The following is an 11511-nucleotide window of genomic DNA, read 5'->3' as shown; positions in this document are numbered from 1 at the left end:
GGCACCCGTTTGTACTCCATGTGGAAGGGGAGTAGTACTAAAAAGAATTGTCATAACTAATTTTATTGATATGGTGTCATCACATTTCTTAAAACAAATTTTCTTAATTTATCTTTTTCTTTTTAGATTACCATTTTATCATGAAAATAAATATTACTTCACGAAGTTAGTTAAAGTGATAAATCACTTAACCTAAAACCAGCACCAACATTTCAAGTTGACTGAAATATGGAGAGGGATCCCTCATTGCCTTGTGCTCAGACAAGGAGGCCTCCAGAATGTAAAATAAAAAAATACCGAGTTTATCACAGTATAAATTGTATTCCACCATTGTTTTCACGACACGTGTTTCTCTACCACTGTTTTGTCGAAACGTGTCGAAGCAGTGATCACCCACCCGTCACTCTCTCATCTCACGTCCGCCGGCCTGTCTTCCAAGTCACTCCTCATTTCAACCGCCCCATATTTAAACTCTCATACCTTTACGGTTCTACCCAAACGCACCCCTAAATATCCGGGTCTTTCCTTCTCGTGCTCGTTTTCTCCTTTTCCTCCGCCACGTCACCATACATCGCTGGAAATTTCTTTTGCCAGTTTTGATCTCCGGCACCAGTTTGTTGACGCCTCGCTTCATCTTATATTATTGTACTCTGATTTCCCAAAGAAAGGAATATGAAAACGCGGAGTATAATTCCACGAGAATGAGAATATTATCGCCGGAGCATAAAGTATACGTTTCCGTCGAATATTTAATTTTTGTTATGCTACGCTATGCATCCCTTCTGCTGCGTTTCCACCGTTAACAGTAACCACCGTGATTCCTCGCTGCTGGCCATGTCTCCGCCGCCGATGCCGCCTCCGGCGTCGTCTGCTGCCTCCAGATCCTCCGATTCGTGGACAGTCTCCACCAGTCAAAATCACTATCATCACAACAATTCCAGTTCTAATACTCGGAATTTGACCGAGTCTTCGTCGTCGGCTTCGGCTTCGGCGAAGGTGTTGTCTATGTCGCGGCCGCCGTCGATGAGGGAGGCGACGCAGCTGACGTTCGGCGGAGTGGATAGCCAGCAACACCAGAGAGAGCAGCAAGTGAAGATCAACGAGATAGTCGGTAATGGCATTTCGGGAATTTTGTACAAGTGGGTGAACTACGGCAAGGGATGGAGGCCGAGGTGGTTTGTATTGCAGGACGGAGTTTTGTCTTACTACAAGATCCACGGGCCTGATAAGATCGTCGTCAGTCCCGAAACTGAGAAAGGTTCGAAGGTCATCGGCGAGGAGTCACTGCGTAGAATATCCCGTCCCCATAAGCATAGCAATTCTAATACCTCACAGCCACGCCGAAAGCCTCTCGGCGAAGTTCATCTCAAGGTTCAACTACTTTTGCGTTCTTGTCTTTGACTGCGTTTTGAAGCACACTGTGTTATTCATAAGTGTGAATCTGCCTTTCTAATTCTATTTGGAATTCTTCTATTTATGGAGATTTTAGCTGATAAGAAATAGCGCTGTTCTTTTGATCATTTTGCATTATTTTTTGTGTTAGTTTATTCAGTATGATTTTAGTAGCATAAGTACACAGATCAGCTTATTTGGTGATATAGAACAAGAGTAGCAGATGCTTGAACTTGAATTTAACAAGGTTCAAAGATGTGGCAATGAAAAAGTTCCCAATCTGATTACTTCCCAATAGGCAAAAGCACAATGGGAAGTTATTAAATAATAGTGAAGTCTAAAAACTCAATAGTCACATTCCTTATGACTGTATACCAGTAACTAGGCTTCCTTGTGCATTCATAGTCTGTTGGTTTGAAGGATCTAGTAAGTACATGTTCTTTCCATTGTATTCTAGAATATTGGCATGCTTGCATAATTCAATGGCGGATCTGCTTCATTTACTCCATCATTTGGCCAAACTTAATGGAGCTTACATGGAGTAATCTTAAGTGACTACTTGATGCAATTCTTTATAATGGTTTCCAGCTTGTTGCAGTTGACTTTGTATATGGACTTGGATGCAACTCTTCATGGAAAAATATCTATTTTGGATAATAGCTTTTAAGCAATGAAAATATTTCAAGCAATTGTGCTGCTGAGAATTGGAATCAAGAAATAGAATCAGTGAATTGGTTTGTAACATTGTTTGCATACAAACTCAACTTGATATCAATTGGTCGTGGCTTCTTTCTCTTGCAATACATGTTATGTGCTTTTCATCTCTAAGCCTATTTGGCGAGAACACATTCTAGTATTTTGTTTTGGTTTTTTCCATAATGCCATTTTAATTTTACCTAATGCACATAGTATGAAATTTATACAATTAGCTCTTTTACAATCTGAGTAGTTTCTTATAGGTTTCATCAATCCGTGAGAGCAGATCAGATGACAAAAGGTTTTCAATTTTCACGGGAACAAAGAGGCTGCACTTGAGGGCTGAGACCAGAGAAGATAGAATTGCTTGGACAGAAGCACTGCAAACTGTAAAGGATATGTTCCCCAGACTTTCCAACAGTGAGTTAATGGCTCCATTGGATAACATTTCTGTTTCAACAGAGAAGTTAAGAAAGCGCCTGATGGAAGAGCGGGTGAGTGAGGCTGCCATCCAGGACAGTGAGCAGATTATGAGGGATGAGTTTGCATCTCTGCAGAATCAATTGTTTCTGCTAAAACAGAAGCATTGGCTCCTCATTGACACACTTCGCCTGTTAGAGGTACCAATTATGAATACTAGTACATAACAATTTGCTATAAATTCAAAATTCTCGCGTTTCTTCTGCAATGAATTGTCTGTGTCCTTGTTAATGCTGTAATAAACTTGCAATTGCTGGTAACCATTCATCTGGTAACCAATAAACTTGCAATTGCTGGTAACCATTCATCTGGTAACCATTCTAGGATGAACCTTGACTAGGGAAACTAACATGGTTTTTATGCTTAAGCTTCTATTGTAAGTTCATTTCTGTTTACTAGGGATATCAATCGGGCTAGCCCGTTCGGTTTCAGGCTAGCACTATTGGGTTGTTGGGCTTATCGGTTTGTGCTTATCATTTTTTTTGGGTCGGGTTTAAAATTCTTGGCCCTAACCCTAAAATCTCGGGTTGTTGGGCTTATTGGGTGGGCTCAGCTAAAACTTTTGACATTTTCAAATTAAAATTCTAAACTTTCAATTTAAATTAGCGGATTTACACTAATAAATATTAACTTTTACATCATTCAATCAATATAAACCTCCATTTCTAAATTCTAACTAAAAATAAGTAATATATTTATACTATAATGTAATAATTACACAAAGTTTTGTATTTTTCATAACTTTTTTTTATTTTGTACGGAGTAATATATTTATTAATATTTATTTACAAATTTAATTAAAAAAATACTAAATATAAGCTTACATATAAACTTCATGTAAGTTTTGTTCAGCATCATTTCTGAAACAAAGAATAGCCTTATGTGGCTCGGGCTATCGAGCTAGCTGTTTGGGCCATTGGGCTTATTGGCTGTTTTTTTACGTGCTAATTTTTTTTGGCCCTAATCCTAAAACTTCTCGGTCTTTGGGCTAGCCCATTGGTTTCAGACTAAGATTGACATCCCTATTGTTTACTAGAGACTCTTAGCATATTAGGTTGTTCACCTAAAACTGAGCTCTTTAGAAAATAATCCAATTTTTTAGTTTCCTTCCTATTACTTGACCCGCATTATGTCCTTCCCCATTTTCCAAAATGAACTATTGATTTAAATTTTTTTTTTTTTTAAAATAAATGGATATGATTCCCAAGGAACTTGGATACCATTTTGGCTTCTTGAGTGGCCTGCTCCTATGTAGTGATTCTTATTTCTTAATTTAATTTTATCTTGTATTGTACTTTGAGTAACCCCTTTGTTATGAACTAATGTCTTTGTACTTTGTTGTGTTAGTTCTTTATATAGCTTTTCCCATCTGCAGAATGCATTTGTTTATGGTGCTTTATTTTTCTAAAGTTGTTAATGTAGTATTTTATGTTACGCTTTGTAGACAGAAAAAGTTGATTTGGAGAATACAGTGGTTGATGAAAGCCAAAGGCAAATCAATGGGGCTGGACCATCTGTTAGATTGAGGCAGGACAAATACAGTGGTATGCCTGAATCAGCTATGTTTGTGTACTCGTTTTTCCTTTCTTATCTAAATAAGCCAAGTTATTGTTGATTCATTTCTACCTTTGTTTGCAAATTTTAAGGATTCATAATTTCATACATCTTCCGTACTTCAAAATTATCTGATAAATTATAAAGTTGATCTGTAAGTTCGGCTTGGTCTCATGGACCTATTAGAATTGGGTGATATTTCAGTTATATTTTATTGGCACTGCAAAAATATTTGGAAAATTTTCTCCTGTTTGTACTTAAAACCAAATTTTATGTTTATACTTTGATATCTTTGGATGCCTTCTTCAGAAGCTAGTGTGAGCGACTCAGAAGATGACAACGAAAGGGTTGATGCTGCAGAGGAAGACACAGATGAAGAAGAGAACACCTTTTTTGATACCAGGGATTTTCTGTCATCAAGTTCTTTTAAAAGCAATGGTTCTGATTGTCGGACATCCTCATTTTCTTCAGAAGATGACGATCTATATGCTTTTGCATCAGATGAGAGTGTTGACCCTATTATTAGGTCTGCTTCAACTAAGTTTCCTTATATCAAGCGTCGGAAGAAATTGCCAGATCCTGTTGAGAAAGAGAAAGGAGTGAGTCTGTGGTCAATGATTAAAGACAATATTGGGAAGGACTTGACAAAAGTTTGCCTGCCTGTCTACTTTAACGAACCTCTTTCTTCGCTGCAAAAGAGTTTTGAAGACTTGGAATATTCATATCTTGTGGATCGTGCTTATGAATGGGGCAAAAGAGTAAGGAAATGAGATTCCGCTTCTTTTTGAATACTCAGTTACTTTAAAAATTCATCTGATCTATATGTTCAACTCATTTATAATCTAATGTTTGTGCCATTTTGCTACCAACTTCAGATGATTTAAGTGAACTGTTCCTAATTGGCTGCTTTTTGTGAGGATGCTTATTCAAAGGAATTAAATAGATGTTCATGGTTTTATGAAATTTCTATACTATTTGACTTATTGAGGTTTTTGGTTAGCTATGTATAATGTAGAATATGAGGAAAACATATTAATCGTTATTGGGAGTGAGAAGGGAATTTGCATTAGAAGAATGAGAACAAGATCTTCTGGTGAATTTCAATTTGTTATTCAGTCAAGTTCCTTTGGCACTAAATAATATCAAATAATTATTAAAGTATAATGCATGATCATGTTTCTTCTTGAAGTGTAGAAATTTATGTTATTTATGCAAGATTAAAAACAGAGAAAGTTGGTGGAATTTTAAGATTAAAGCTAGTAATGTATATTATCAATATTCCAGTGAGAAGTCATAAATGCTTACTCTGTGCTTGATCCAAAAATAAGGTTATGTCAATTGTGAAAAGCACTCTATCATTAAAAGCTTAAAATAGACTGATCAATTGTTATCCTCTCTTTTATGTAGCATTTTGTACCAACCAGTTCAAAGTGAAATTTTAATTTCTTGCGTTCTTGCCACACTGAAACATATCTAGTACTTAATTCCTAGATATTCTTTATTTTGTTTAAAATACTTGAATTTTATTTGGTTATGCTTTTGCTACTATCAAATAGGTAAATAGTATCGGACTTTACTTATCTGTTGCTTAGTGTGACAATAAACTTTTATGAGATACTAGTCTTATAAAAAAAATAACATAACAATTATTATAATAATAACAATTATTATACAAAGTGGTCTTGAAGAATTATAGCTTCAGAAACTAGGCATTTTTCTCTCAAGAAATTATATAAAGAAGTTACATTTTGGTTTCTTACTTGACAGTAGTGAATTCGTACTTATACTGCGACTATCATTTTGAAAATTTGCCACACAAATGGAAAGAAAAATACTCTCATGGTATCAAAATAGATGTGTCATATTGTATTGTCAAAATGAATGATCTTTGCCAAATTGGTAATGATCATGCAAAAATCTTTAAGGGTAAAACCTTTAAATAGAATCCTTTGAATGCTTATGTCCTTGAGGAAATTTCTTTGACACTAAATTTCTTACCAGTGTCTGTTTCCTAACTAGTAAGTGAGATTACACTTTCTATTTCTTAACACATCCACTGGAGTACTCCAAAGGTTCCAACCCTGCTTGTTGCCCCTTAGTATGCAATATGCTATGATTTTAAATTTTACTTTGGGTGTCAAAATAAAGCATTAACATGCTTGTCATTGTATCCCAAAATGGGAATACCTTTGTGATTATCTAGTATTCATGTTTTTTCACTTGATATGGCGTATTTATTTATTAACATCATAAGATCTATATCCTGCATTGGCACAACTTGTACGCTTTGACTTTTTCTGTGCCTAATCATTTGTTGTGTTTTCTGGTAGGGTAACAGCCTCCTGAGGATTCTGAATGTAGCAGCATTTGCTGTATCTGCATATGCCTCTACAGAAGGAAGAATTTGCAAGCCATTCAATCCATTATTAGGGGAAACTTATGAGGCTGACTATCCAGATAAAGGTGTCCGATTTTTCTCAGAGAAGGTGACTTTATTGCTTAAATTAATGCTGTTTATGCCTTAATTTATACATTTGGATGATTCATCTCAAAGTTCATTCTTCTGTTCTTAAATCATGATATAGTTGCAGGTAATAGATGACTACCATTAATCATAATTTTTATAGAAATGTAAGATTTTTTATTGATAAGGAGAGAAATTGCATTCTAGAGAACACCTTCAGTTAACTGGTTATAACTCATTTTAATTGGTCTTTAAAATCACAAAGTGACTATATATGCTTTAAAAGTTTCCCAAAAATTTTCTACCATTTTATCTCAGTCCAATCAAGTTCCATGTGATTCTGGTTCAACTACTTGTTCATTTCTGTCGTCTCCAAGTTAGTGTGTTAGACCAGTTTTCAAATGTTGATATTTCAGTGTTGATTTCAAGTTGGGAGGACCCCACCTTTGCATGCTTCTTGGGTGGAATTCGACTTGTCGCAATATCCACCAATATTGTGTCTGTTTCATTTTTATCATATTATTACCTTATTATCATAATCATTAACCTTACAGTTGCAACTTCTTTGTCCATCTGTTGATGGACTTACCTTTGAATTACATTGGATCATTCGTTGAACTGAATTTTGTTCAATCATTCAGCTGATTCTGATTTTATCTAATTTGTATGCAGCTTGAATTTGTTGTCCATGTATTTTTCATTGCCATCATAAAATGCCATTTTAAGTATATTAATATTTATAAGATATTAGAGGTCAGAGATGTTTGTTTTCTTTATTTTATTGTATTATTATTACTTTGTATTACTTTTTAGAGAAAAAAGCTCAATAGTCAATACCATGAGGTTGTTAGGAATATGCCTCAATATGGGAATAATAAATTGCAATAGAACTTTCGTTACTCTCTGGTGCACTTAATTTTAGCAATGATTCTTAGATGGGCAATAACCTGCAACTTTATTCCCATGCATTTATGATGTCCTTGTCACAGGTCTAGAGATGAAGGTGTTGTTTCCTTTTCCTTATTAGTTATACACTTATACATTGAATATGCTTCTCACTAAGCAATGGTTCTATTTTGGTTCAGGTAAGCCATCACCCTATGATTATAGCATGCCATTGTGAGGGTACAGGGTGGAAGTTTTGGGGTGATAGCAATTTGAAAAGCAAATTTTGGGGTCGCTCAATCCAGCTGGATCCTGTTGGTGTTTTAACTCTAGAATTTGATGATGGAGAAGTTTTCCAATGGAGCAAGGTAATTTAGATGGTTGATTGAGTCTTCCAATCTTTGTCATATTTACATTTTTGACTTCTGAATATTGACCTGCTAATGCTACAGGTAACGACATCCATATATAATTTAATTCTAGGAAAACTATATTGTGATCACTATGGGACGATGCGTATCCAAGGGAATCGCAACTACTCATGTAAATTGAAATTTAAGGAGCAGTCTATTATAGATCGGAATCCCCATCAGGTGCCTCTCACACTCTCTCTCCCTCTCTCGTTCTCACTCAAACTAACAGTTTAGGTTCATGGTGTTTACTATTATGTAGAATTGTTATGCAAACTTCTAGAATGATGTGTAAGATCAGCAGACCATTTATCTTAGTTTTGCTGATAATGAAATAGAGATTGAAAGATTACTGTGGCTTATTGACTTTTCAAGTTGAATGCTTATATTAGTTTTACTCGTCTACTTTAGTTAAGGGAAATATGCAGGAAGTGCTAGGGTGAAGGGAGGTGGCTTATTGGGTTTTCAAGTTGAATGCTTAAAGTAGTTTTACTCGTGCAGGTACAGGGAATTGTCCAAGATAAGAGTGGGAAGACAGTAGCTACTTTATTTGGGAAATGGGATGAGAGCATGTTCTATATGAATGGAGATTGCACCAGAGGAAATTCATTTGACTCTCTTTCAGAAGCTCATTTGCTTTGGAAACGGAGCAAGCCTCCTAAAGATCCAACTAGATATAATTTGACACGATTTGCCATTACTTTGAATGAGCTCACCCCTGGTCTGAAGGTGTGTATTCATCTTTTCGTAACCTTATCTGTCTTCTATTGGAATCCTTTGGTGGTAATGCCACTCATGCAATCTCTGTGATGTTGATGTTTTATCTGCTCTGCTGAATCCTTTCGTTTTGCTCAGATACATCTAGCAGCAATGCAGCATAGAAGGTTTATATTGAGTTTCATAGATGCTATAGTTAATTCCTTCTATTAAGCTATTGTAAACTGATGCATAAATGTATACATGCATATTGTGCTTATACATCCAGATTATATGTTTCAAGTGTTCAGTGTCCAGTGTCCCTGAGGGTCAGTTAAAACTAATTTTGACCATTTTTTGTGGCATACTAAATTTTAAGTTTCTGAAATTTTTTATTATTCAGACAAGTAATCCTTGCTATGTATTTTCTTATAATTTGTGTTTTCAAAATTTTGATTTATCTTAAAACTCAAGTCAAAATTTGGTCAATTTGACATGGAAAACAGTCATAAGTAACAATATGCTTGGGAGGAGTGAGTTATAGTGTAACATATTATATTTTATTTTATTGTTGACGGCTTTAATTAATATTTTTATGCTTTGTTTCAAACAAATACAACCAAAGATCTTACAACTGTTATGTGTATAATTGGAACACTGAAAGAAAAAGATGAAGTAGAACAAGTATTTGGCCCTAATAGACTCTATCCTCTCTGCAATGTACAATTTGAAGCCACAAAATGAATTATACTTGTATCTAAAACCCCATGAGTGCTTAAGGCATAACCTTGATAGTGGTTTCCCAAGTTCTCCTTTCCACTTTCTTGATCTATAATTTAAGAGATTGACTTCAGCTTGGGTCATTGACAGGAAAAGTTGCCACCAACAGATTCTCGGCTAAGGCCTGACCAGAGATGCTTGGAAAATGGAGAGTATGAAAAGGCAAACTCAGAAAAACTGCGACTGGAGCAGCGGCAACGGCAGGTACAATTTGAACTTATCAATGGATTAGAGCATACATAATTGAGGAACAATTTGAACTTATCAATGGATTAGAGCATACATAATTGAGGATCCCTGTTGCGAGATGTTAATTTTACTATCAGATATGCTCTTCCTTAGTTCCTTTCACCTTGAAATTCTTATTTCAATTTTTTTGTAGTGTGATCTTATAACATCAACCCATCCTAACTTTGACATCATTTTGGGAAATATCTTCTTTCCAATTTTCGAGCTAAAATAAAAGGAAACTTAGAATGGCTCCTTAACTGTCTTTATTGAAATATTCCAAGTTTTTACAATTTTATGCCTTGAGATCTAAATATTTGTTTCTTCCACAAAAGTATACTTGGGAAAAAAATAATGATATAAAATATAATGTACTCTGTACAATTAATTAAATTCTATAGCTTCATCCTTGCCCTCAAATAAAAAGCGTTGTCTTTCATTTACCATTTATTTCAACATAGGAAATGGGGGTATTGTTGGGGAAATCAACCTACAAGAACCATTGAATTTATTACAGAGGACAGTTGTATTTTTAAGGAACATACCATAATAGAATGGATAGTATTATGGGGCAAAGGGGGAGAGTACTATGTTATGGTAGAAGAGTAATTGAATAGTTGGTCCAAATTTCTGCTTTATGCTTCTATGTGGTTGATAATCTGTCTTGCAAGTAGAATACTGCATCTGTTGTATATCATAAACTATACTGTATTTGTGGAATGCAGGCTCGTAGAATGCAAGAACGAGGTTGGAGGCCACAGTGGTTTACTAAGGAGAAAGGTAGTGATGTGTATCGGTACATAGGTGGTTATTGGGAAGCAAGGGAGCAAAGGAAGTGGGATTCATGTCCGGATATTTTTGGTCAAATCCCATCTGACCAGATGCTGGACTGAGTAAGGTTGAACGTATCCTATCCATTTTTTGTTTTCTTATTTTTCTTCACACCATTTTTACTGAATTTCCCTATTATCGGGAGAAACAGTATGGGTAAATTACAGGGATTAAAGTGTTAAGATAATAAAGGGGCATTCTTTCACTTTGTCTATTATTCTTTCACTTGCTCACAACATTTATGACCCTCAAATTAGTGGGCAATACCAAAACTATGGAACTTTTGTTTTATTGTGTTGCCAAAGTTTGTATACCAGCATAATCACTGCAATATAGAATTTTTCTTTTGTATTTTTGCTAGCTACCACACGAATTACTAAATTGATCTTGACTTGCCCAGTTAGCTTTGTCAATTCCTGTAAGTGTTTAAATTGTATGAAATTAGTTATACATTCTATTACAGTGATGTTTAGAATAATAATAATAATAATAGTAGTAGTATCTGCCGTAGTTATATGATAAATATTTTATTTCACAGACAAAAGAAAAAAAATCAACCTTAGATTTATATTTCAATTTGAGTTTTTATTTTTATTTTTATTTTTTTATTTATTTTGTTTTGTCAATTTGAGTATAAGTAGGCAAAATTTGGTTATTACATATTCTGATATTCTGATATTATTGTTCTTCCATGTGGTTATATGATCTTTGAACTTGGTGGTACGAAATAGAGTTGTCCATTATTTAACAGAATCAGAAGTAAATATTAAAAAAAAAATGTGGTGATATTTTTGTAAATAACTTGATCTATAAAGTGTTTCTGTTGATAAATCTATTAAATTAAATTCAAAGAAATAATAAAATAAAATCTTATACAGTAAAAGGTGAATTATGAAAAAATTGAACCATAAAGTTTAAAACGTGAATTTTGAGTACAATTAATTTTTATATTTAGCGCAATTAGCGTTAGGTACATTTGATTTAACATTGTTGTTTGGTTTACTTATTATTATTGTTAGGTACACTCTTAAAGCAAATAATAAATACTAAACTCTAAAAGTATAATTTTAAATAGATATCAAAGAATTAAATCTA

At 34.5% G+C, this 11511-nt stretch overlaps 1 protein-coding gene across 1 annotated transcript; it reads left to right on the top strand.

Moving 5' to 3' along the window:
- The first annotated feature begins 491 nt into the window (after positions 1 to 491).
- On the top strand, positions 492 to 10815 carry LOC116002284 (oxysterol-binding protein-related protein 1C-like). The gene is made up of 10 exons (XM_031242387.1): positions 492 to 1371; positions 2352 to 2708; positions 4013 to 4112; positions 4432 to 4880; positions 6453 to 6608; positions 7672 to 7839; positions 7924 to 8064; positions 8383 to 8610; positions 9448 to 9561; positions 10311 to 10815. The coding sequence occupies exons 1-10, from the start codon at positions 772 to 774 to the stop codon at positions 10476 to 10478; spliced, it is 2481 nt and encodes an 826-aa protein (XP_031098247.1). The 5' UTR covers positions 492 to 771; the 3' UTR covers positions 10479 to 10815.
- The last annotated feature ends 696 nt before the right edge of the window (positions 10816 to 11511 follow it).

The sequence above is a fragment of the Ipomoea triloba genome, chromosome 13, assembly GCF_003576645.1.
Source record: "Ipomoea triloba cultivar NCNSP0323 chromosome 13, ASM357664v1".
NCBI classification, from domain to species: domain Eukaryota; kingdom Viridiplantae; phylum Streptophyta; class Magnoliopsida; order Solanales; family Convolvulaceae; genus Ipomoea; species Ipomoea triloba.
The sequence above is the reverse complement of the archived record's forward strand: the minus strand, read 5'-3'. Positions and strand labels throughout refer to the sequence as shown.